The sequence below is a fragment of the Arvicanthis niloticus genome, chromosome 3 (genome assembly GCF_011762505.2).
Source record: "Arvicanthis niloticus isolate mArvNil1 chromosome 3, mArvNil1.pat.X, whole genome shotgun sequence".
NCBI classification, from domain to species: domain Eukaryota; kingdom Metazoa; phylum Chordata; class Mammalia; order Rodentia; family Muridae; genus Arvicanthis; species Arvicanthis niloticus.
This window is the reverse complement of record NC_047660.1, coordinates 122,689,984-122,716,947: the sequence shown is the minus strand read 5'-3', so window position 1 is coordinate 122,716,947 and position 26,964 is coordinate 122,689,984. Positions and strand designations below refer to the sequence as shown.

At 42.9% G+C, this 26,964-nt stretch overlaps 2 protein-coding genes across 11 annotated transcripts in view; one reads left to right on the top strand and one right to left on the bottom strand.

The window, feature by feature from the left end:
* Positions 1 to 5,219, top strand: part of Fam117b (family with sequence similarity 117 member B) — a 71,707-nt gene extending 66,488 nt beyond the window's left edge. Inside the window, exon 8 of one of the 2 annotated variants that reach the window (XM_034498304.2) lies at positions 1,181 to 5,219. In XM_034498304.2, the coding sequence (XP_034354195.2) occupies positions 1,181 to 1,499 (319 nt within the window). In that variant the 3' untranslated portion in view covers positions 1,500 to 5,219. Of the gene's footprint in view, positions 1 to 1,157 lie in introns of both variants that reach the window. The other variant, XM_076931832.1, reaches the window with a different exon arrangement.
* Positions 5,220 to 6,805: 1,586 nt separating this feature from the next.
* Positions 6,806 to 26,964, bottom strand: part of Ica1l (islet cell autoantigen 1 like) — a 56,460-nt gene continuing 36,301 nt past the window's right edge. For 3 of the 9 annotated variants that reach the window (XM_076931837.1, XM_034499186.2, XM_076931833.1), the window contains exons 9-12: positions 26,653 to 26,696; positions 17,717 to 17,974; positions 17,329 to 17,391; positions 6,807 to 11,588 (exon numbers count right to left, since the gene is read on the bottom strand). In XM_076931837.1, the coding sequence (XP_076787952.1) occupies positions 11,473 to 11,588; positions 17,329 to 17,391; positions 17,717 to 17,974; positions 26,653 to 26,696 (481 nt within the window). In that variant the 3' untranslated portion in view covers positions 6,807 to 11,472. Of the gene's footprint in view, positions 11,589 to 16,000; positions 16,076 to 16,149; positions 16,924 to 17,328; positions 17,392 to 17,716; positions 17,975 to 22,879; positions 23,208 to 26,652; positions 26,697 to 26,964 lie in introns of those variants that run through there. The other 6 variants (XM_076931839.1, XM_076931836.1, XM_076931835.1 and 3 more) reach the window with 5 other exon arrangements.

The following is a 26,964-nucleotide window of genomic DNA, read 5'->3' as shown; positions in this document are numbered from 1 at the left end:
TTTGTCTCAAAGAACAGAGAGCAGGAAATGAGAGACAGATGATAAAGAATGAGGGAAGGGGAAGGGAACAAGAGGGAGAAGGTTGTCCTGGACAAAAGGATGGCCTCTGAATAGAGAGGAGTCAGCAGTTTATAAAAGTTCAAGGGGAAACCAACCCCTTGTTAGGATGGGATATTTCATGTTAATTGAGCATGCTAATTGAGCCAAAGGAAGCTTTTGATTGCTGCATCTTGATAGTCATCTTCAGAAGGAGGAAGTGGCCAAATAAGGGAATAGACCTTGGTGGCTAGCTTTAAGGATGTAATCTCAGTGGTTCTTACCAAGGCAGAGGGAAATGGGATAGAAGGGCAAGGCCTGCCAGACCATGGTCGATACACTGGAGTTGGCCAAAGTCTGCTCAGGTTCTTTTCCCACCATCAAAAAAAACCGAAAGCAACCCTGTAAGTTTTTCATTATTTGATTTCACATTTGCCTTATATTTCTCTGAAAAATCTTTATAACTGATGTAGAAATTTTTACTTATACTTGAAAAAAATGGATGTGGAAGTGCATGTTTTAATTTAAGCCCAGCACTGTAGAGGCTGAGGCAGGTGAATCTCAGTGAGTTCAAAGTCAGCCTGGTGTACATAGCAAGTTCCAGGACAGCCAAGGCTGCATAGTAAGAACTTTCTTGAACAAAACAAAACATAGCAAAAAAAACAAAACAAAACAAAACAAAACAAAACAAACAAACAAAGAATAATACATGAAAAGAAAGCCTTTGCTTATCAAGGCATAGTCCTGTAGGGGTGGAATTTAGGAAAAACAAAACCAGATGCTTTATATAGTCCATTGTTTGGTCTTCTCCCTTCATAATCTTGGAACAATCATGTTGGAGACATGCTTGTCTCTATGCATGTGGGTTTTCTTTTGCTTTAGGAAACCCATATTCCTACTGACTATCTTAGATTCTATAAAATGAAGGTGTCAGCCTGAACCCTTCTTAGTAACAGGGCTCGTGAAGAGAGTGCATGACAACATTAAATCAGATGTCTGATAGTATTTTCATCCTTTGGGTTTGGCATTTCTGACATAGCTTCAGTTGTCCTTATGTATCTTTCATTGACCTAATTTTTTAAATGATAAGTTTATTTCCAGCATTGAGTGACTTACAATAGTGGGTTGTCTGTTTTGTATGCAGGCCAAAACAACTTCATGAGATTCCAGCCTTTTACTGTCCTGATAAAAACAAGGTGAATTTCATTCCTAAAAGTGGCTCTGCTTTCTGCCTCGTGAGTATCCTCAAACCACTTCTCCCTACACCAGATCTTACCCTCAAGGGCTCTGGTCACAGCCTGACCGTTACCACTGGCATGACCACCACTTTGCTTCAGCCCATCTCTATGGCCTCCCTGTCTACAAACACGGAGCAAGACCGGGTATCTCGAGGAACCAGTACAGTCCTGCCGTCTGCCTCCCTCCATGCACCGCCAGAACCCATTGAGGAAGCGGAAGGGTAGGGCTCAGCTCCAGCTATGGGTGCTGGGAGTTAAGAACCCTGCAGATCAGGTGACTGATGGGATCATGTCCTCCCGGCTGGCTGTGAAGTGCTTTGGCTTTCCAGTGGTGTGTGGCAGCAAGGCTCCTGGAAGACGCTGTGGTCCCGAGTGCTCTGCCCTGCGCATGAAGGCCATCTGCGTGCTTCGCCCACTTGGCCTTCAAGCACTAGCTGAAACCTGAAAGGTCTCTTCTTTACTTTTGGAGGAACAAAATCACATTTTCATTCATTTCAAATTAGACTTGTTTAAAAACAAAACAAAACCCACAAACCTGGACCCGTGCAAACATGATTTCTGAAGGGAGATGTGACTGATGCTGCAAGAACATCGTCTTTTATATTAAAACGACTATTTTATAATACCAGTGTCACATTTTCTGAGAGTAACAAACAGGACGTTCTAATGATCCTTTGGTGGCCTCTGTTTCTTGTTTCCTTTTTCTAGATATTGCTTTTCTCTGCTGTTTTCAGCTTTGGGACCAAAGGGATTGTTGACATTTCCCCAGCAATGTCAATCTCATGACTGTGTTCTTCTCCCAAGTAAGAATCAATAGGTAATGCATTGAACCAAGTATATATAAAAAGATAAAAAGCAATATTCGTACATTATGTGATTTATGTTTTTTGATGTCAACAGTTTGTGATTTGAGTGAAGTATTTGTAAACTGCTGTTTTCTGCACTACTCCTGTCCACACTCCACCGTGTGGTCAGTCAGTCTGAAGACAGGTTGCTTTAACAGTCAGTGAGCCAAAAGAAACTCTGAAGTGTGGATTGTTAGCTAGGAGTATGGAGCTCTCTGGTCTTCTGTGAGCTGTGTGTCCTGTGGTTGCCCTCCCCCGCCGGCTGTCAGTCTGACTTTGATCATCACTGTATCATATAGCCCTAAGAGACCCTGAAAAGGCTGTGCATGGATTCCCTCCTCTGCTTCCGTGGTGGTGTTGTCTTGTGGATTTGGTCAGGGTTAGTAGTTTGCCAGGAGTGCGATCCTTTGAGTAGCAATTGGGAGGCGCAGGATCTTGAGGACTGACTTTCTTCATATATTGGCGCTGTGATTTGCTACTTACAGATTTTGCTAGTTTTTTCTCCAACATTCCACACACTGGGGGAAAGATCAGAGGTTTGGCGCTTAGACAACAGGTACCTTTGGAACGTCTCTACAGTTTTGGATTTGAGTTCATCTGGTAACCATTGCCAGTGACCCATGACAGTATTTAATTTCTAGGTGTGTGATAATAAAATCAAGGAGCTGCTGTTTATTACTGAATTCCGTCAGTGTTGGGAAAGCGTTGTTCTAGTAGATGCTAACTTACGCTGCTGCGTGCAACAGGTAGACGGTGAACCCTGCATGAGAGGGCCACGGTTTCCAACGCAAATTCCATCCACTGGTCCAGTCATTCCATCAAGAGAAACCAAGAGGTAGCAGTACATCTTCTTGGCCAGGTGTTTGTCACCTTAGAACGCCTAGTCAATGTAAAGTGGGCTCTGCTTAATTTTAAGGAAGGATATTTAGGTTAATTGGATAAATTCAAACATCTAAGTAAAATCCATCAGTTTTGGGTTAGGAAGACTGATACATTTTGGTACTTTTGCCACCCAAAGCTTAACTTCCTGGGAACTAGAAAATTGTAGCTTCTTAGTCAATAAAAGCCTCAGTTGTTTGGAGTGTAGGCTTTTTGGTTGGTGGCTGGGTTTTGTTTCTCAGTTTGGGCGTTTTTGTACCTTAATTTTTCACCTTGTCAGGCCTTTCAACTTTACCATTTTACCAGTATCAGAAGTACAGAAGAGAGGCAACTGGCAGCCTGTTGAGTTGACCTCAAGAGAGAAGGAGGCATTTAAAAGCAAGGGTTCTTAGTTTTGTTTGGGTTTGAGATAGCTTTTATTATATAGCCCTGGCTGGCCTGAAACTTGCTATGTAGACCAAGCTGGCTTGGCACTCTGAGATGCCCCTCCCAAGTGCTGGGATTAACGGCGTGTGCCACCACACAATGCTTGTCTTCATTTTAATCCTGTGGGTTTACCCCCACTTGAATGCTGTTAAATTGATGTTCTTTTTTTATCTTACACCACCTCATTTCTCGATTTACAAATAGAGTTTACTCTGTAATAGAGTTTTCCCTTTTCTGTTATACTTGTTGGGCAGATTGACCTCTCTGCCATCACATGCATCCTTGAGTAACACAGAGGGCGACAGGTTTCAGGTCAGCATCTGCTCCTAGAAGTAGAACTTTAGTCTAAGGTTTGGCTGGAAGAAGATTGTGAATTTGCAAGTAAATGAATTACATGGTGAACAAACACTCCTGAGATCTAAAGAAAAACAAAAACTCTAAGCTGCCAGAGCCAAAGGGCTAATTCTTAAGCATCTAAGCTTCATTGCAGTCTTAGTGTATGTTAACCACAGATTCACCTGGCTATTTTATTTAACTCCTAATTCCCAGGTGCTTGGTTTTAAAACTGGATCTACTCTCAGTAGAGTGGGCATTACATTGACAAGCCACACTCCAGAATTAGGTTATTCTGTAGAAACTGTACAGCGGTAGACTAGCTTCCATGCAAATACAGTTTTTTCCAGTGCTGGGGATTAAACCCAGGGCCTCGTGCATGCTAAGCAAGTGCTGTGTCACTGGCTTATTTTCCCAGTTTCTAATTTAAATTTTTAATTAAAAAGAATTTTGTTCCATTGCAGTAACAGTGGGTGGCATGTATTTTTTGACTGAAGGCGCTGTTCCCTGGTTCCTTGCCCGTCTTAGTTATACTTGACCCTCAAGCAGTTTCCTCCTTGCAGTGATAAACCTCGGGTTTATTGCTTCTGACACTGTAAGTCTGTCACTTATCACCAGTTTATGGGCAGTTGTGTTTTAAAAAACTAGTAGTTTTGCTTTCTTTGGTTAAATAGGGTGTGAATGTCAGGTGGTTTTTTTTTTTTCTATACCAGATTCTTCATTTTTGTTTACAGTGTTTCTCACTTAGACCTAGGACCATAACCAAGCCTGCCTCTCTGTAGATGCTGTTGCTAACTGGGGTGTAGCTGGCAACAGGGAAAGGCTGCTTTTTATTTTTGGTTTGGGTTGTTTTTTTTTGTTTTGTTTTTTGTTTGTTTGTTTTTTTGTTTGTTTGTTTGTTTTTTATGTTTCAATGAAAGAAACAGTTGGCTTTTCCTAGAAGAAGGTCTAAAAACAAGTGGCACAATGTAGCGTTTTCTCTGTCTGGGATTTGAACTGAGATCTTAGGGTTTTCTTTCAAGGAAACTAAAGTAAAATTGCCATTACTAAATTTGTAAAGTTGAGATTCATTCCTTAATATTGGGTTTGGGGTGTGTCAAAACTGGACCAATGGAAGTGCTGAATTTGCAAAATAAAGCCAAGATACTTAACTCTGCACTTTAAGGTTTCTGGTTACTCTGCCTTCATTAGTGACCCCCGCAGAGTGGCTCTGAACAGTATTTTGTTTATACAGTCCTGTTGGAGATACATAATTTATGTTTTTTAAACTCTGCATCTTTGTCTCTGTTGATGTAAATCTTTTTTAATGCAATTTTTAAAAGTTATAACAAAGTCCCCCCCCAACAGCATTTCCAGCGATGATGAGTATTGTTGTGTGGACTGTGTCCCTGCACCTAAGCACTTACTGCTTTGTCACAGGGAATAGAACTTCCTATGTTCAAATAAAGTCTGTTGTTCTTGAGTCTTTTTCTGTTTGTTTAATTACTGCAAGATTGTTTGGTCTATATGGAATAGAGCTGGCCAGATCAGCTCTGTGAAGATTGTCATGTAACCACCTAGTAGGAGGAGCCCTGTTTAATAAGTGAGAGGAGCTTGATCATCATATTTTTTAAAATTATTAAAGTCTATTTCTGAGTCAGGCACGGTGGCACACCACAGTCCCAGTATGTGGAAGACTAAGAGGATTACAAATTCAGGGTTAGCCTGAGCTGTGTTGTAAGGTTGTTTCAAAAGATATATAAACTGGAGAGTGCTCAGCTTTTAAGAGCACTGAATTCAGATCCCAGCCCCACATGGTGTGACTTCTATACTAAAACCTCATAACTGTTACTGACCTCTTATTTAATGCTCCATTCTGCCAGCCATATTGGGGCACACCTTTAGTCTCAGCACTGCAGAGGAAGAGGCAGGAGGAAAGCAACAGACTAAGTACAAAGTAAACCCAGAACTCTGCACATGCCACACACTGCCATTTAACTTGAACACTTCCCTAACACACACCTGCTTCTTTTCTGACACAGCCTTTACTACACCACCCAAGCTAGCCTCAAACTCATGATCCTCCTGCTTCAGCTTCTCGAGTATTTGAGATTACAATTATATACCACCACACCCAAGTTAAGCTATCTTAAATTTTTCTAATGCAACACGGTACTATTAGACTAATGAGTAGCCTTTGTAACTCTTTGGTTCAGTGTTTTTAAACCATTGTCTAGTCTTGAATTAAATAAGTCTACCTGGCAGAATAGAAAACAAGTTTTCTCCTAAGGAGACTTTTTTGTGTGGGGTTTGTTTGTTTGTTTGTTTGTTCCAGTGTGGATAATTAAGCTCTGGCTTGTGCATGCTAGGGGAGCTGTCTACTACCCCAAAACTGTTAGAGAAACACAGCAGGGTATAATGTACAATTGTTTCTTACTGAGGATTATAATAATGAAGCAAGAACTACTGCATTAGATACACCATATATACATACACACACACACATGTATGTATGTATGTATGTATGTATATACATACATACATACATATGGTCGCTAATGATGCTAAAAGCTTTTAAATGGGGTTTAGTACCTGGTCATCACAGCAAGAGACAGATAGGCATGGTGCTGGAGCAGTAACTGAGAGCTTTACATCATGATCCACAGGCAGCAGGCAGAGCAACACTGGACTTCCCATGGCCTTTTGAAACTTTAAAGCCCGCCCCCAGTGACACGCCTCCTAATCCTTCCCAAACAGTGCCCCTCTGTGGTGACTAAGCACTTAAATAGATGAGCCTATGCTGGCCATTCTTATTCAGATCACAGTTGATTTGATTTGATTTAGTCCTTTTGAAACATACTGTGAAAGATTTGTCATGAATGCTGAGACATTAAAAACTAGTGTTTGTCTCAGCCTGCCTGAAGTAGCCTTGCTGGAAAGGGTTTAGGTGGTCTGGAGGGAAACAACCCTGAGTTGACACATTTTGTGTGGTAAGTTGTATGTGCTGCTTAACGGTCACTGACTTGGAACCAAAAGTCACCTTCATAAACCTTGGTTTTCACTTGAAGGACTAGAACTGCTGTCACCCAAGTGGGATAAGTGAACACCTTGCTTTGGTTTGTTTGTTTGTTTGTTTGTTTAATTTTTTTTTGTCAGGTAAGTTTGTTTAGTCATAAGAAAGCCAAGAGGGAGGAATCCATCTTAGGAACGGTCTGAAATTCATTTTGGCTTCTCAAATATAATCCAGTCAAAGCTTGTAACTGAGAAAGTGTTTACCAACTCCAGACCAGTTGCCAGGCAGTATTGGTTGCATCACATTTTTATGGTCTCCCAAGAAACAAGAAACTGTCTTACAGATAACAAAACTGGAATAAGTAAACAACTCATCATATCTGGGAAATAAGTGCCAATGTGGTTTTCTACGTCCCATCTCCAGAACGGATTCTGGACCGTGCAGCCTTGTATTCCTACCCTGCACCAACACTGATAACAGTCATCTGATTGCAGGTGCTTGTCTCTGAGCCTCTCCTCCTCGTGGACTTGGCTCCCCTGCTACAGCTCCTGTTAGCCTGCTTCAGAGGTCCAAAGAAAGCACCACAGATACCAGTTCATGACCTAAGAAGTTGGTGACTATTCTTAATTTTGCTGTATCCACAGAAATGAGAGACATTGCCTTTTAGAGAATCTGAAATTCAATCACATTTTTTTCTTTCCCTTTACTTGTTGAGATATTTACAGTGGTGCTTGTTAACACCTTGAGCGTGCTAGAGACTCTTGACAATGTACTGCATCCCTGGTCTCAGCATGGTTAAATCTGCTTGCTGTGTTAGAGAAGACAGTAGAATGGATCTCTTTGTGTGTGTGTGTGTGCGCGTGCGTGCGTGTGCATGTGTGCACATGCATGTGTACTGTTATGTCTAACAGGATAAAGGCATGAATAATTTTTTCTCCCTTTTTTTAAACAGTATTTTTTAATTTTAGATGAATAAGAGTTGCTTGCAAGAACAGAGTGTCAGATTCCCAAGAACTTGAGTTCTGAGCAGTTGTAACCTTACAGTTGCTGAGAACTGAACCTGGGATCTACAAGAGTAACTGTAGCTTTTAACCTGAGCCATCTCTCCAGCTCCCAGAATTTGTGGCTTTCAAGGTTTTGGTTTTTGGTTTTTCTTTTTGTTTGTTTTGTTTTAGAAAAGGTCATAGTCTGTACCCCAGGCTGTCCTTAAAACTCACAGAGATCCTCCTGCCTCTGCCTCCTAAGTGCTGGGATAAAAGGTGTGTGCTACCACACCTGGCCTCCTTTAGAGGTTATTACTTTGAAACTGAAAAAAAGTAACAGTTTTAATGCTTCTTTAGGTGTTTATTTGGGGTTCAGTCTCAAGAAGAGACAAGAAAGCCGTAGGGCAAAATTTACTAGAAGCAGTGCAGGCGTTGTCCACTGAGGAGAGGTTGAATCAAAGAGAGTACCACAGGTCTTACCAAGCTCGTAGGAACTGAGAGCTGACACCAGAGCATGTGTGAAGTAGGCAAAATGGTGTGTGAATTCCTCCCGCTTACCTATGCATTTCAACTTTTCTAGGTCATGGAACAGAGTAGGAAAGGACCACACTGGTATACCTAGCTAGTGGAAAGTTTTAAATGTACAATACAAAATACAAAAATAAACACTTCAAAATCTTAACTATACGCTTAGGCAGAGCTTTTGATTTTTTATTTTGTATTTACTCTGGCCAGTAGCTTGCTATTTTACACCAGTGAGTGGAGAAGAATATGGTGTTGACTAAATACCAAAGACAAGGCTGGCTGCTCAGTGCCAGATCTCCTTGTAGCTAGACTTAGAGGCAGTTGTCAGTTGCCTAATGTGGATTCTGGGAGCCAGATGTAAGTAGAACATGAGGTTTTTCTGCAAGAGCAGCCAGCTCACCAGTCTCCCATTTTTTGAGGTTTTTCTGCAAGAGCAGCCATCTCACCAGTCTCCCATTTTTTGAGATGGTGTCTCTCACTGAGCCTAGAGCTCACTGTTTGGACTGGCTAGCCAGTGGGCCCCCGATATTTGCCCTAAGACAGGCAGGTACACAGCAAGTACTTTACCCAGTGAGTCCAGCTAGGCTTTGGGGTGTCTTTCATCAGCCTCTCTTGGATTCTTTGACTGGTCCAGAAGTAAATCTCAAAAATTTAAATAGGATGGGCTGGTGATATGGCTCAGTGGTTAAGAGCACTGACTGCTCTTCCGGAGGTCATGAGTTCAAATCCCAGCAACCACATGGTATCTCACAACATCTGTAATGAGATCTGCCCTCATATAGGCGTCTGAAGACAGCTACAGTGTACTTATATATAATAAATAAATTAATTTTTAAAAAAAGATTAAAGCCGGGCGGTGGTGGTGCATGCCTTTAATCCCAGCACTTGGGAGGCAGAGGCAGGCAGATTTCTGAGTCCGAGGCCAGCCTGGTCTACCAAGTGAGTTCCAGGGCAGCCAAGGCTATACAGAGAAACCCTGTCTCGAAAAACCAAAAAAAAAAAAAAAAAAAAAAAAAAAATTTAAATAGGAAAACAGTTGTATTTGGATTGAACACTTTAGAGAACACATTGTTTTATGCCTTCTGTAGTCTTTATTAATAGACGCTCAAGAGAGAGAGAGAGAGCACACTTAAACTGGCATCCTAATGATTTAAGCTCTGTATATTTCTAGATCTATTAGATAGGAAATGTGAAATAAATATCCAGAACAAGAGGTAATGTGAAATGACTATTCAGAATGGAAATATATTTCCTTTCAATGTGCAAATAATGAAATCTAATTTTTTTGAAATACAATTTGTTTCTAATGATATTAGAACTATATTGTACAATTCAAATCTCAGAAAATACAAATTACACCTGATAGTATGACCTGCCATTCTTGTGTCTCTTGAGGAGAAGGCAGATGTGGCTGTGCTGGAGCTTGTCTAACTTTCTGTGAAGTCTTATCTGGAATAAAATAAAGTAGAACATATGTGTTTCCCTACTAGATAAAAGAGATACCCATTTTTGACAAAGTTGTTCTTAGGATAATCTATGCCTTCCCTGCATCTGTCTTTTCTGGTAAGTACTCATAACTGTGTTCTCATAACTGTAAACTAGCTCATTGGAAGAATCCTCTCACAAGGAAAAGTAGCATAGATGATGTGAGTTATCATTTCTTGAGGTTGATGGCAGTGGTTGCTCTGGGCATAGCCTTAGACTGTGATTCATAGTAGTATGCTAGTGATTAATCTTGGCAGAACAATGACAGTGTTGTGTTCTAGAAATTTCCACTGAACAGAAGGACAGTGCCTTTGAAGAGATAATAGTTTGTTAAGACTAAAGATAGTCGGGAACAAGTCTGAATTTGTTTTTGACCCTCAGGTGAGTCTGCAGCCTGTGCACCAGTGACCTGATGCTGGCTTTCTAGAGAGCCCAGGCAGTTCACAGGGCTCAGCCAGGTTGCTGAGTGTGTGGAGTGGATTGCATTCTACCCACTCTGGTTTACTCCTTAAAAATAACTCACTCTATACCATGGCTTGGACATTACATGTAATTTCAATCTGAATCAACCTGCTAATGACTAGAAGCCCATAAAAACCACAGTAAACAACTTAATTAAAATGTCCCTTGTGGGACGTCAGCTACAGTGGACTGGATGATAGAACGCTTGGGAAACTACCCCTAAATTAAAGGGTGGACAAGAAAGAACAGGAAGTGAGCGAGTGGTAATCCATTATGATTTCGCCAGCTTGCCCAGCTGCCACTAAATGGCCTTCCCTCCAAACCTTAGACTCTACGTCCTCTGCCAATAGCTTTTGCTTAGTGATCAAATGGCGCCTTGGGAGTTAGACCGAAAGGAAGAACATGGGATGCTCCTTAACTTTCTGTAGAATTTCCATGTCTGCCTCTGGGTTAAAGCATGTAATGAGTTAGAATATAACTATAAAGATGAGGGGTTTGGAAGTGCCTTGCTTATTCACTTAGAAGTTTCTGGAGGTTTCAGCAAGACTGCTGCCCAGGCAGGCAGTGCTGTCCTCTTTGCTCTTTGCAGAACAAAGTGTCACTGCCGCAGTTTGTGAAACAGGCCTGTAGATTCCTTTTCCCATTTCTACAAGTGATGGGTTTTGCATCCTGCTATCTTCCCATGAAAACTTAATAATGGAACTAAGCGTATCCACGGCTGCGTATGAATGAAAGGGAACATTGCATTTAGTTTCCAGATACAGAAAAGTAAACACACGTCTCTCTAATTTCAGTAAAACAGACAGTTCTCTAATCTTGTTCTGTGTTGTACTTGAGGAGAAAGCTTTCCAGATCTAGAGCTGTTCTCCACAACAGAAAAACCCAATACTATGGAGGAAAAATCCCAAACTGTAGCCACTTTATATCCTATTCTTTATCCCCTTACAGCAAAGTAACAAGTATAAAATACCTTCCAAAGAAATACACCATGCTTCTGTGACTCGGACATAAATTTGGTTTCTCAGTATTGCAGACTCAGGAGTTTGTAAAAGTATCCACGTACTATCAACAGCTTGCAAATCCAGCCTAAGTACAACAGTCTGCTCAGATGCTCCAACCCTCTGACCAGAGTTGGCTGGCAGACGTTCTATCTTGAACACATGCTTCTGTGTATGGTTGCAGTGGGAACTTCTCTTCAGAAAGGCAAATGTTGCACAGTTGTTGCCTCAAGACCCCTGAACCTGTGACATCAATTACCATGATATCAGTCAGGCATTCAGAAGCTCGTCATCTGAGTGTCCAATGGCATCTGGGTTTGAGAGTGGACCCAAGTCTGCAAACAGATTGAACCAGGCTGACATTTCTTGGTTACCGTTGTTAGGGGCTATTAAGAAAAAGACATTAAAGAGTTTCAGTTTTTGGAGATAATATTTTATACTACTTTTATGATTTTTGAAGCAGATACTTTTTAATAAAAATACAATTGGCTGACAGTGATTCATTATATTCCCCTGAAGGGTAATTTTAAAAAGCAGATATAATTCCTCCCAAGAAAGCTTAAGTGCTGCTTAAAATCTCTATTATAAAAGTAATACTTCAAAAATATTGGCCATAAAGGGGAATGACCCCTTGTAACCCTGTCATTACACACATTTGACAGTTGTCTCTTTAATTTTTCTCTGTTGAGGCAAGGTCTTGCTCTGTAGCTCAGGCTGGCTTCAGATTTGTGATCCTTCTGCCTCACTCCAAAATTTTGTATTAGGTATGCACCATCATGCCCAATGCTTGTCAAAACATTTCCTAACAAGGGCTGTGGAGATGGCTCAGCAGGTAAGTGCGGGTTTGCTCCCCAGGGCACACAAAGGTAATTTAAAACAACAAGAAAGGTCAAGACATTTTGATAACCTCTTGTAGCCGGGCCAGACTTCCAGTGGAGGAAGGGGGACATCAACCCACCCATAAAACAAACCTTCCACCCAAAATATGCCCCAGGGGACTTCTTCTTTAAGAAGGAGGGGGTATATTGAGGGAGGGTGAAGTTTGTAAGAATGGGACAGGGAGGGGACTGTGATCGGGTGCAAAGTGAATAATGAAACACAAAAACCATTCTGATGAGATCACTGTCAGACCCAAGTTCTTGTTTTATATGCACTATCACTCTGTTCACAAAGCAGTAGTATCCTACTTCTAAGAAGGAAATTGATTTTGTTTATGCATGTCTGTGCATCACATGTGTGCCTAGTACCTATGAACACCAGAAGAAGGCGTCAAATCCCCTGGAACTGACAGTTGTGAGCTGCCATTTGGCTCTGGGAGCTGTCTTCTGGAAGAGCAGCCAGCGCTCTTAACCACTGAGCCACTCCTCAGTTATCTTATGGTTACTGTTGCTGCAGTGAGACACCATGACCAAAGCAACTTGGGGGGGGGGGGGGAGTTTATTTGGCGTACACTTCCACATTGTAGCCTATCACTGAAGAAAGTCAGGACAGGAACCCAAACAGCAGGAACCTGGCAGCAGGAGCTGATGTAGAGGCCATGGAGGGGTGCTGCTTACTGGCTTGCTCAACTTGCTTTCTTATAGAACCCACAACCACCAACCCAGGGATGGCTCTTCTCATAATACTGGGCCCTACCCAGTCACTAAGAAAGTGCCCTATAAGGCTGCCTATAGGCCAATCTTACAGAGGCATTTTCTCAAGTGAGGTTTCCTTCTCTCTGATAACTCTAGCATCTGTCAAGTTGACATAAGTCTAGCCAGCACATCCCTGAAGATCACGAAGTTTAAAAAGCAGGGCAGAGGCCTGAGAACCCAAGAACTAAGTGTGAGCTGGGTCACAGCATGTGGAGAAACAAATGTAGTCCAACTCAGCAGAGTCGAGGAAGCCTCTTTTTCCCCAAATCATGGTTAATACCGGCTCCACCAGAGGAGCCACAGCTGCACAGCAGTATCTGAGTTTGGGTCCAGCTCTAGTTCTGGGAACTGAGGTCATGTCAGCTATACCCATGTAAGGATAGCTGTGTGTCCTGAGTGTTCTACCTCCACTGACCAATGCTGGGCAAGTCGCCTGCCTGCCTTCAGGGGCTCCTGTTTCCTATCTGTGGAACAGTCATATAATTTACCACTTAAGTATAACATGTGAGAGTACAGGTTGTTGGTAATCATGCCAAGGCTGGTGATTACAGCAGCAGTGCCTGACACCTCCCTGATGAGCATGTATGGTAAAGTGACATCATTCTGTTTGTTCTTCATCCTCATGCCCAGGGAACCAAGCTGTTAGCAGCAGTATTACGGTAAGTCTTTTGCATTTATTTTGGCTACTATATAAATGAATTGTCAGCTATCTAGTTAGGAATGGAACTGCTTACTGATAAGCATGTTCCATTAAAGCAGAAACTGCAAAAGCAATTTTCTAATAGTAATTTTCTATAAGCAGTAAGGTTGTCCTCCTGCATTCTTGTGAACATGGGGTTTCCTTCTCATTTTAGCCACAGTGCTGCATTCTTATGTTTTTAATATATTTGGGGGGGGGGGGGGGCTGAGTTGTTGCTGGTTTTGTTCTGTAGCAGTCTTGCTACATAGCTTAGGTTGGCCTCCAACTAGCTATGTAGCCCAGGCTGGACCTGGCTTATCTTGTTCCAATATTTGACTTCTGGTGACTGGGGATTAAAAGAATGTGCCATTGTGTCTGGCTTTTCTGTATTATTTTAATGGTGCTACGGGTTGAACCCACACCTTGTGCATACTAGGTAAGTGTTCTACTTCTGAGCTCACATCCTGGTCCTGGTCCTGGTCCTGGTCCTGAATTTAATGATTAATAAAGTGGCACACTTAATGATTTAATTTCTTCTTCTTCTTCTTCTTCTTCTTCTTCTTCTTCTTCTTCTTCTTCTTCTTCTTCTTCTTCTTCTTCTTCTTCTTCTTCTTCTTCTGTTTGTTTGTTTGTTTTGTTTTTCAAGACAAGGTTTCTCTGTGTAGCCCTGGCTGTCCTGGAACTCACTCTGTAGACCAGGCTGGCTTCCAACTCAGAAATCCGCCTGCCTCTGCGTCCCAAGTGCTGGGATTAAAGGTGTGCGCCACCACTGCCTGGCAGTGATTTAATTTCTAAGTTATCAATTTTCCAGGATTACTTTATGGTCAGAGCCAACAGCTGCCATTTTCCTTTTCTTTCTTCCCTGACAAAGCAGAGTAGCCTCAGACTACAGATACACAGCAGTCTTTCTCAGGACCTCTGCTTCTTTCTTGTTAGTTTTGCTGGAGATTGAAACTCACCATATGGACCACACTGGTCTTGAATTCACAAAGCCCCACCTGCCTCTCTATCCCATGTGCTGGATTAAAGGCCTGTATCACCATGCCCGGCAGTACCATTGTTTTCTGTGTTCTATGAACCGTGACTATCCAGAAGTCCACATGCTATGTATGGTCCTCAGTCATCCCACACTGGGAGGTGGTAGAACCTTTAAGAGCTGGCTGAGGACAAGGGTGTAGCCCCGTAGCTGGGCTCAAGGCCAGCACTGTACACACAACTTATAGCTGAGGTCCCATGGAAAGACATTATATCCATTACTGGGATGCCAAGCCTTTGCTTCCGTTTTGGTTCTTGGCTTCTAGGAGGCAAACATGCCCCTGCCATGATGTACGATGGGGCCTCATGTGCAGAAGCAGTGACCAACGGACCATGGACCAAGACTCTAAAACCATGAGCCGAAATGCAATAGAATGCTAACTAGCAAATGTACAGGAAGAAGGAAAAAGGAGATCCCATCCGGGCTAATATGTAGTTAGCAGGGCATCCAGCATGTGGAGGCCCTAAGTTCCACCTCCAGGAAGGACCACAGAAGGAAAGAGGAAGACAGGAAAGAAGGAAGGGGGAATAAGAGAAAAATCATAATTCAGTAACAGCTATAACAATAGAAATTATGTAAGAACTACTAATGATCAAGACGGGACTTCATCTATAATCCTAGCTCTCAGGAAGTTGAGGCTGGAAAAGCAAGATTTCAGGGCCAGCAGAGCTATACAGTGAGAACCCTGTCTGCCATTTAAAGTATTTCAATTTAGAACACACAGAATACAGAACAAGGTATGGTTTGCAGGAACTATGCTTGCCAAATGTGACAATATTTTATAAAACCTACTCAAAGAACACATGGGGAAAATTTATTTTTTAGTTTTTCTATAATGTGAATGCATTGAAAACTTTTAAAGTATTAGTATCATAAAAATTTGGAAGTCTGCCCAAAAGACTTCTGCAAGCAAACAAGAAATTTGAGCACAAAATGATTAAGTATATTGATGACTATAAACCACAGAAAAAATACGAATTTAAATGGATAGTAGTTAGATGACTAATGGGGAAGAAACAAGTCTGCTTAGACTGCTGCAAACCAAACGTGCTTCCCTCTATCCTTACTAGGCAAATGCTGACACTCAAGCAGGATGAATGGCCTCTGAGGTCATTATGCAAAATAAAGTGCCCCATCACCAAAAACCAAAGATACATTACAGAGTGTCTGAAGCAATGACCTGCACGGAGGAAGCTGGATGTTAGCTGGCCAGTGTCCATAGACACCTGTAATGCCACAGAAATTTAAGACTACTTCTAGGTCTCTGACATTCTTGCCAGCAGGCATTATACAACTTGAGTATCTTCTGAGCTGGGAGGTAGTTCAGTGATGGAACACATCTACCACAAATGAGGTCTGGTTTTCTTTCACACTATGAGACAAAGTGGTCCTTTCCTAAGTTCTTCTGAACCTCACTGACTATTGATGTGATGGGAAAAAGTGACTTACATTTTAATTTCTTTGGGTGCTATGAAGGTACTGGCAAGGTATCTAAGTGTTCTGATCCCTCTTGGGAAGCCCAGCCTTAGGGAAAGGAGGAAAGACAGAGAAACAAGAAAGAGTAAAAAGCTGGATTCTCCTGTGAAAGTAAGCACTTGACTGATCAAGCTGCCCCCAATAGCTTGGTCTGTGCCTTTTAATTGTGGAAAGTGAAGACCATTTACATTTAAGGATATTGAGAAGGGTCTGCAAATTTCTATACTCAAGTTTTCCTGTTTTGTCAAGTTACTGGTTTTCCTCCCTTACCCTATTTGTTTTAAAGGTTTATTGGTTTACTGTGCTAGGCAAGAAGGACTGATATTGTCCATTCTTTCTTTTAGGATAGTCAACACATCCTTAATAGTTATTTAATGACTTCACATGTGCCTTTAGTACAATATGAACAAAAGGGTTTTACTATAACAGATAACACATTGACCGAAGCTTGGGGCCATGAGAGTTCTTCAGAAAACAGTATCTAGGGGATGAGATACAGAGACGTAAGCAAGCCGGGCAGTGGTGGCGCACGCCTTTAATCCCAGCATGTGGGAGGCAGAGGCAGGCGGATTTCTGAGTTCAAAGCCAGCCTGGTCTACAGAGTGAGTTCCAGGACAGCCAGGGCTACACAGAGAAACCCTGTCTTGAAAAACAAAACAAAACAAAAAAAGAGCGTGAGAGAGAGAGATGTAAGTAAAGCTACACAATAACTGTAGATAGGAAAACAGGAAGCAAAGCACTGGAGTCCCGGAGGACAGACGGCACAACCATGTGCAACAGAGAAAGGTCATGGTTGGATTAGGAGTCCATAACTCTGACTCATGTCTGAGCTCTCGAAAACTGCTGAAGAAGCGATGGTGGCTGGCAGTGGTGGTGCATACCTTTAATCCCAGTACCTGGAGCAGAGGCAGGAGGATCTCTCTGAGTTCAAGGCCAGCCTGATCTACAGAGTGAATTCCAGGACAGCCAGGGCTACACAGAGAAACCCCTGTCTTAACCCCGCCCCCCAAACACCCGAGTGCTAACACCGGAATCTGTTAGAAAAATAACTAGAGAAGTGCGGAGGAGCCGAGGGTGAAGCCCTCTGGGCTCTCTTGCAGCACACGGGGAACCAAGGGAAGTTCTAAGTGGAGTGGAGTGGGGTGGAGTGGGAAACAGATGGGTTTCATTTGATAACCAGCAAAGGTACAGGAGCAAAGTGATGCCCAATGTGCAGCCCTGGACACAGGATAGTAGGGTTGCTGGTGACCCTTTCTCTGGGATAACCCTCTGGCCCTTGCACACACCTCCCCCCATACCACCTGTTTGTTCCACTGTCTTCCACTCCTGCCTTCTTTTCTCTCTCTTTCTTGCTAATTCTGAACCTGCAGGAAAAAAATACAACAAATTTTCTTGGGGCAGTGGTGGCATCACCTGACCCAGTAGTGGCTCAGTGAATCAAGTGTAAGCCAGACCCTGGAACAGTCGGTGGGGAACACATGGGTTTGGTGAAGTATCCAGGAGACACCTCACCTTGTTTTAGACATGCTGACAACTCTAATGAGGACCGATTTGATATTCTTCCAATTGACTGATGTGACTGCAGATCTTACTGACATTAACGCCTACTTCTCTTAATTCTAGTATCAATAGCCGTAATACTTTTGCTTAGCAAACACAAAGCACACATCCAAATGTCTCAACACTTACTGTTGAAAGCTCCATCAGCATGAAGGCCAAGGTCAAAGAGCTGTGAAGGAAGGAACTGGGAAGAAGTGAGAGGCCCGGGTCCCACTGAAGGCTCCTGGGATGTGAGGCCAGTGCTGGGGCTCCCACAGGCAGGCTGGTGCTCCTGTGTAAATTCAGCAGCACTCGAAGAAGTGGGGCTTAGGAGGCTGTTCAGAAATGAGAATTCCTTCTCAAAATCATCTCCTTCTAGTGAGTCTCTAGGCAGAGCTCTTGCAACTGCTGGTTGAGAACAGAAACAGCAAGAGGTTTATTTCCTTTTGAGGAAATAAGAGCAGGGCATAGGAGAACTACCTTTTCCTTTATGGCATTAAAATAATTTTAAAACAACAACTATATTGATTAGAAGTCTATAATTATTTCTAACAAGACAGGATTTAGGTCAAAATGGTCACATAGCATCTAAACAAATAGTTATGAATGCAAAGTGTTAATAAACTACTGCCTATGCAAGACAAAGACTCAGCTGGGAGAAAGACGCAAGCCAGTGCAGTAAGGAGCAGACAAGCAGACAAGGTGCAAGCAGCAATGTGATGTGCTATCACTGGCGCCATCTTCTTATGTATGCAGAACATTATAGAAACTGATACTCATGCACATAAAAATACAGGGAGTTCATGAACCAATGTGTTCTGATTATAGTGTAAAAATAAATTTAAAAGAAAACAAAAGCCAGGCAGTGGTGGCCATGCCTTTAATCCCATCACTCAGGAGACAAAGACAGGTGGATCTCTGTGAGTTTGAGGCCAGCCTGGTCTATAGAGTGAGTTCCAAGATAGACAGGGCTAGACAGAGAAACCCCTCCCCACTTCTCAAAAAAAAAAAAAAAAAAAAAAGCTTCTTTTACTAATAAACTTTAAATTTTAGCTGGAAGGAGAATAGACTTCCTGAAACATTCTAATAAAAGTATTTCATAATCTATAGGCTGCTTAAATGCCAACAGTGAAGTGGTGGTGGCCCAAACACACTACTGTTAAGGCCTGGGTAACTGTTGTCTGTCTAACCAGCTAGTTTATGCTGCTACAAGGATGCTTTCTCATATACTGTTATTACTGCTACTAGGAACTTCTTCATGCCTGAGCTAACCATTAACCCAAATTCTGTTATGTTCTATGCTTTTGTGTTCTTAGGAACCAATCACAACAGAGGTCAGTTAGAACTGCTTTGTATAGGTAGCCACAATAAGCTTGGACCTGAGACCTTGGAAATTGACATCCTACTTGGCAGAAAGAGACCATGTATGTGAGTAGAGACCATGTATGTGGGTTACTGACATCCTAGTTGGCGAGTTGGGAAAGGAATACTAGGCAAGGCAAGGCACCCCACCACAGTTGAATAACTGGACCAATGGGAACAGGTTAAATGTATAACAAGGACATGTTCCTAAGGACGTTCTTTATCCATGAATCCTGATTGGTGGGATAGCTTGACACAGATGTTTGTAGATCTCAGGCTTAAAAGCCCTGTAGGATTCTGGGTCGGGATTGCAGTCTAGCTTCCGAATCTAGACTACATCCTTGATCAATCAGTCTTGAGGTGTGCATTCGATAAACCAGCCCTGTTTGAGATCAGTGTCTGAGTGATTGTTTGTGTGGCAATTCCCAGACTTCAACAACTACTTTATCAATAAAATAGCAGAATCTTCACAGGATCTGATCTCCAGTGTAGCTAGAAAAGGCCCCAAGACTATTTAAGATATGAAAAAAACAAAAAACAAACAAAAAATAAACCACGAAACATTTACTTAAAAGCTCCAGAATTCACGAGGAACTGATACACACTAAGAACAGCCCTCTCCCCCATAACCATTCTAGCCTGGGACACCCAGTCTCATTTGGGGTGGAGGTGGGGGAGTTACCTTCCCAGGAGTCAGGAGGCCATCACAGTCTGTCCCTGTACCTAAGGCTACATTCCATGACTGTTGTCAAGCAGAGGTTCCCAGTGTCCAGCCAGACCCTGCTCATTAGATCAACACTGAGCCCGTCCAGTTGAGGTGGGCTAGGACAGAGAAGGAATTCTGGAGACAGGAGGATGGAGAGCTGCTCACCTTAGCATCTGGTTGGAGCTCCACACCAGCAAGAAGCAGAAAACCCTAGTGCAGCACTACTGGCTGCAGGCTTTAAATTATAAACCTGTTCAGGGCAGCGCTGCCCAACAAGCTGCTCGCTTGTTGAAAACAGGCTTCTTTCTTTCCTTCTTATTTTTGTTGTTGTTTTGATTTTTTGTTTTTGTTTTTTGAGACAGGATTTCTCTGCATAGCCCTGGCTGTTCTAGAACTTGCTCTGTAGACCAAACTCAGAGATCTGCCTGCCTCCCAAGTGCTGGGATTAAAGGCTTACACCACTTTGCCAGCTTGCTAGTTTTTTTTTTTAACTGAGTGTGTGTGTGTGTGTGTGTGTGTGTGTGTGTGTGTGTGTTGCTCATGAAGATCTTAGGACATTTCAGGGAGTAGGCTCCCTGCTTACACCATGTGGTTCTTAGGGAATGAATCAGGTCCCTCAGACTGGATGGCAAGCGCCCCCAGCAGCTGAGCCAGCCATTCCACTAATTCTCAAATCCAGCTCTTTACATGGGTGTTGAAGTACTCATGCTTGTGCAATGATAGTGACTGAGCCGCCCAAATCCCTGTCTTATTTTATCTGTGTAGGTATCATGTCTACGTGTATCACATGCACTGTGAGCATCATTAGTGTCCATGCAGATCTGAAGACGGAATCAGATTCCCTGAAACCGGGAATCACCATGTAGTTGCTGGGAATGAAACCTGAGTCCTCCAGAAGAGCAACCAATGCTCTTAAACACTGAGCCATCGCTTTGGCTCCTGTCTTAATATTCTAAATAAGACTCCAATTCTGCTTCGTATTGGCTAGTTCTAGGATTCTTTTCTGAAGCCATAAATCTGGGGTTTTCCTGATTTGAGACCCCTAAAATATTTAGGGGTCTGTCTCCTCAGACTGCTGAAGGTGACCGTAGAGCTGTGCTTCTGTCCCCTCATCACTGACCTGGTCCTTGGCCTGTAGATAAAGTGTAGTTTCAAGCCAAGGCTCAGCTTCTAAGGCAAGGGTGCCACTGATGCCGCTGTCCCTGCCCGCCCCCCCCCCTTGTGCATACATGTGGCCTTGCTGCTCCATCTCCATCTCTAACACAAGTTTCCTTAAGAGGGGACCAGCAGACCACAGAAGAAAGAATTCCTAACCTTTCCAGAGGAACTAACATCATCCTTAAACAAGTGCAGAGAACTGAAGCCTGAAAGTTTCTCAGAGATGAAGGCTGTGGTATGGATGGCAGGAAAAGGCAGTTTTGCTGGATGTATAAGCTTAATCATGGCTGGCTACTTTTGGCCTGAGAGAATGGGGTGGGGGTGGGGGCTGGCTGGGATCAGAACAACTTACTGACTTTGGAGAGTATCCCTCCAACAGAGCCCAAGTTTGACTGGTTCCGTCTGAGGAACAATTTGTACCATATAACATTACTGAAGTCAGCTGGAAATGAGTGAAGCTGACCGGCTGGGTATGGTCAGAGAAAGATTTCAAAACTCTGACAAAGCTGCCACCACAGGGTGTCTGAACCCTGTAAGGCATCCTCCCCTGAGGTGAGAAGAGGGGATGATGAAGAATAGCCCCGTTAAAATAATTCCCATCTAAAAATCAAGCAAATAGTAAGTGGGTCAGCATCCAGAGTTACTAAGACACGTTTACAATATCCAGTGTTCAGCAAATGACATGGAGCAAGAAGTCAAGAAGCTGGAAGCCTTGTGTGACACTGACTAAATGTCACATTTACCACTAAGACTCTCAGTCACTTAGTAATTGCAGAACTAAAGAAATCTAGGATAAGAACTAGGAGACTTGAGAGCAAGTCGGTGACCATGAGCACCTGAAGATGGAAGTGATGGGGCAGTCCTTCCTACAGGTGCCGGTTTGCAACTTTTCCCATACCCTCCCTTCCCAAGAGCCAAGGAAGCCAGGGTGAGATTGCAGTGCCTGGTGCTAAAACAGAAATCATACACTGAAGAAGGCAGGAAGGCATTTCTTGCTTCAGGCCTCCCCCAACTCCAAGCAACACAGTGGGGAGGAAGACACCTGCCCTGTAGGAGGGAATAAATTAAGGCAAAGCCTTAGCTTGAAATCTAGTATTAGCCTCTCTAGGTGAAATCCAGACAGGGCTCCACAGCCTCTACCCCTCACACCACTAAAGGATGCTCTAGCCCTTAGCCAGATGGCCCAGTAACTCACCAGCTCTTCCCACCCAGACATAAATACTGTGGGTCACAGCAGGGAGATAATCACAGAACTTGACAGAGAATCACAGAGCTCAGTATAGGGCCCACTTGGTGAGGCCCAGCTATGGGCAGACTTGAGGATCCTGTCCTTAGATGGAGCTTCCTGACCTGCAAGGCATCATCAGGTGAAGACCCCACTCCAGAGGGCAACATCATTGTGAACAGGCTCAACATTGCACAGGTCTCTGTGGCTGTGAGACCACAAAGGTGGAACCTAGCTTAGTGACATTTGGGCCAAGTGACTAGTTCTACCAAGGTTCCCAACTTCAGGTGAATAAGAAGCAAAACTATCTGTAATCTGGTCGCTGCCTGGGGTAGTCCTAATGGTCCTTGTCTCTAGGCCGGGGCTCATGGTGAGTAGACTTAGATTCTACCTGGCATTAACGAGCTATAGTCTTGCACCATGAGTTCACACTAGCAGCTGACAGTCATTTTGGTCCTACCCTGCCTTTCCCCACTGTGCTGGTCTTAGGCCATAGGAGTCAACTGTAGGCCCAGCACTGCAGTGTTGAGTGTTGGTCACCACAGGACTACCTACACCTTTTCTCCCACAATGCCAGCCATCACAGCACAGAAGGCAACTGTCTGCTTGGGGAAAACAAGGAAAGTAGATGCCCATTTATGGCCTGAGAGCCTGGGGCTGGTGCCTCCATGTGACAACCCTGGAAAGAGGGAATACTGTGGTGTCTGACTGCAGGCCAGTGAGAGTGGATGGAGTGTCTGGGCCCATCCAGGCCCCATATGCTTACAGGAATCAATAAGTCCTTACTGACATCATCAACATGAGATTGAAAAAACATGAGCTAGGGGAAAGAATCCTTTTTTAAAAGTATTTATTGAGACAAGGTCGCATACTGAGCTCAGGTCAGCCTCAAACTGGTGGCACCCCTACTGTCTCAGCCTTTTAAGTGCTGAAATTTCAGGTGTAAGCCACCATGTCTATCATGGGGTCCATCATGGAGTTCAGAGGACATGCTTACAGGAAAACGGAAACAAACTTGGATGTAGGGAGCCATCTAGTGCTAAACCAGTGGAAATCCCCACAGGCTCAGAGATGACAAGCCGACTTTCGGAAGGGGAGCCACAAACGAAGGCTTTCAGTGTGAAAATCCAGTCTACAGATAAGAAGGAAACCATCTCAAAGACAGGCAACTGGAGGAGAAAATACGAGAACTGGAAAAACCAAGAAATGTGAAACAGTATTAAAGAGTAATCATCTAATCATTACAGCACAAGGGGGTCTTGAGAAGTTCAAGTAACTGAGGACTTCCCAAACCTAGAGGAGGCTATGGGGTGCCGGAAAGGCAAGGGGTGCCAGCCGCTCTCATAAAGGAATAAGATATACAGTAAGCTCTCCAGCGCTAACGCAAATGTACAGACTATACCACAGAACATTGACATGTCAAGAGACTGTGGCATGAGGTAGTCATGGTGTCCAAGGAAACTGGTAGCCAAGAAACACCCAGAAAAGCTTTCTTTAAAAAACCAAAAAAAATCGGGGGGCGGGGGGTGTTCGAGACAGCTCAGTGGTTAAGTGGTTAAGAGCACTGACTGCTTTTCCAGAGGTCCTGAGTTCAATTCCCAGCAACCACATGGTGGCTCACAACCATCTGTAATGGGATCTGATATCCTCTTGTGGTATGTCTAACGACAGCTACAATGTACTCATAATAAATAAAATCTTAACAAACAAACAAATTAAGCAAAATGAAAAAGTAAAGACAAAGCTGGGAGAATTTCTCTCACCAGGCCTGTCCTACAAGAAATGCTAAAAGTTCTTCAAGTGGAAAGAGATGCCATGGCTGGATGATGGCGCACACCTTTAATCCCAGCGCTCAGGAGGCAGTGGCAGGTAGAGCTCTGACTTTGAGGCCATCCTAGTGAGTTCTAGGACAGCCAGAGCTACAAAGAGAAACCCTGCCTCAGGAGAGAGGTTGGGGGAGAGGGAGTTGAGGGGGAAGAGATGCTAGTGAGGAGAAAACAGCACACACATAACCCAGAAGGGGTAAAACTCCTGAGTAATATTAGAATTCTCTAATGTAAACATGATATATTAACTACTTGTGTCTTTGGTAATGGCCTAACTAACAACATAAGTAAAGGCAACAGTAGCTACATAACAGTAATTATGTTGGGAAAAGGGCGATGCAGAAAGGTGTGAAGTGAGTCCAGTAAGGTGGCTCAGCAGGACATGGCACTTGCTGCCCAGTGACAACTTGAATTTGATCCCAAGAACTCATGGTAGAAGGAGGGAACCTATTGTCCTCTGACCACCACATGTGGACTGCTGCATGCATGCACCCACATACAGAGACTCCCACACAAATAAATGTAAATGCTTACAAAGTAAAATGAAGGCCAAAGCCAGGTATAGTAGCATGTAGTGTTAATCCCAGCACCTGAGAGGCAGAGGCAGACGGATCTCTGGGAGTTCAAGGTCAGCCGATCTACAGAGTGAGTTTCAGGACAGCCAGAGCTATGTAATAGTGAGGCCCTGTCATGAATAAACAACACAAAACAAAATCAACAAAACCCCCCAAAGGCTACAAAGGTACGTTCCTTTGATTTCAGCACTCGGAAAGCAGAGGCTGGTGGATGCCTGTGAGTTATAGGCCAACCTGGTCTATATAGAGAGACTCTGTCTCAAAAAAAAAAAAAAAATGTAAAATGAGACATCAAAATTCACAATGGGCCTGGGTGTGGCTGAGTTGGTAATGTCTTTCTGAGCATGAGTAAGACCATGGGTTCAGTGCCCAGTACCACATGAGATAAGCATGACAGCACATGTCTATAATCTCAGCTCTCTGGAGGTAGTGGAAGAAGGGTCTTAGGTTCAGTGTCATCTTCGGTTGTAGAGCCAGTTTGAGGCCAGCTTAGACTGCAAGAGACCCTGCAAATGTACAGGGTTTTAAATTTTTTTTTTGTTTTGTTTTTTTGAGACAGTGTTTCTCTGTGTAGCCCTGGCTGTCCTGGAACTCCACTCTGTAGACCAGGCTGGCCTCAAACTCAGAAATCCGCCTGCCTCTGCCTCCCAAGTGCTGGGATTAAAGGCATGTGCCACCACTGCCCGGCTTTAAGATTTTTAATCTATGTGTATGAATGTTATACCATATATATATGTATATGTATAGACACACATATGTATATATGTATACATATATATGCATGTATATATATTGCCTATACTATATATTATATATACATAAATACATATATGAGAGCCGGGCAGTGGTGGCGCACGCCTTTAATCCCAGCACTTGGGAGGCAGAGGCAGGCGGATTTCTGAGTTCGAGGCCAGCCTGGTCTACAGAGTGAGTTCCAGGACAGCCAGGGCTACACAGAGATAAATATATGTATAAGAAAGTCTTGTTTATAAGATGCTATTTTGTAATCATAACTCAACATTGATCACAAAGAATGAAAATAAAGTATGAAATTATATATGTGTGAATTATATATATATACACACATATGTATATAATGTATGCAAGGCATTTATATATGTATATATACATATGTGTGTATATATGTATATACATGTATATATACGTGTATGTGTGTGAGTGTGCACTGTATGTGTGTCTGGTCCCTGGAGCTGGAGTTACATTAAGTTGTGAGCTGCCATGGTAGGTGCTGGGACCCAAACCCAGGTCCTCTGCAAGAGCAATAAACTGCTCTTTAACTGCTGAGCCATCTCTCTAGCTTCTAGAGATTTTCCAAAACTAGTAATTTCATGTTTTTTTCTCATTCTTTGTGACCAGTGTTAAACTGTTATGATTACAAAAAAAAAATCTCATAAGTAGATTTTCTTGGTGAGTCTTGGTAATCCACAAAGCAGATGTCTGCAGTTGACACACCAGAAATAAGAAGGACTGCAAGTACACTGCAGAAAAACCACCCAAGCACAGAGGAGAACTATAAAGTTGGTATTAAAGCAGCATTGGCAAGGTAGGTTGAGTTGGCCCACGCCTTTAATCCTAGCACTCAGGAGGAAGAGATAGCTGATCCATGAGTTTGAGGTTAGCCTGGTCTACACAGCAAATCCCAGGCCAGTCAGATACACATAGAGACCCTGTCTCAAAAGGTGGAAGGAATGAACCGAAGCAAGACCCCCACCTAGAAATAATCAATAAGTGTAATGGATTAAATTCTTCCATTAAGGGTCAGTGACTGGTGGCTGAAGGTACTTTTTAAAAGTCCCAATTATATGTGGCTTAAAAGAAACTTGGTTTGGAGCCAGGCGGTGGTGGCGCACGCCTTTAATCCCAGCACTTGGGACGCAGAGGCAGGCGGATTTCTGAGTTCAAGGCCAGCCTGGTCTACAGAGTGAGTTCCAGGACAGCCAGGGCTACACAGAGAAACCCTGTCTCGAAAAAACAAAAACAAAAACAAAACAAAACAAAAAAAAAAAAAAAAAAAAAAAAAAAACTTGGTTTGGCCTCGACCCTATTAAGGAGAAACATAGCTGAGGTGTACAAAGTGGAATTAAAAGGTGACATTTTAAATGCAATTTAAGTCAATCTTTTACAACATTTAAATCATCTGAATGACTGAGATAAATCATTTTGACACTAAAAATGTGGCCATTTCAATTCAATGCATCTACCATCTATCTTACCTGGTTCTCTCTCAAATCTCTCTTCCTCTTCAGACAAAGCTACCCTAAAGTGAAAACCAGAAAGTACAGATTTTGGATAAAGTACATTCAAGGTTCATAGCCCCAGTTTCATATAATTAAAAATTGTAATTCAGGAGGTACATAAAATACTTATCTGGTAGATAAATCTGTAACAGTATTATTTCTATAGATCTGCAGAAGCTATAAAAAACCATTATTTTTATTTTCTTTTTGTTGTGGTTGGTTTTTTTTTTGTTTGTTTGTTTTGAAGACAAGGTTTCTCTGTGTATTTTTGGTGTTCTGGAACTCACT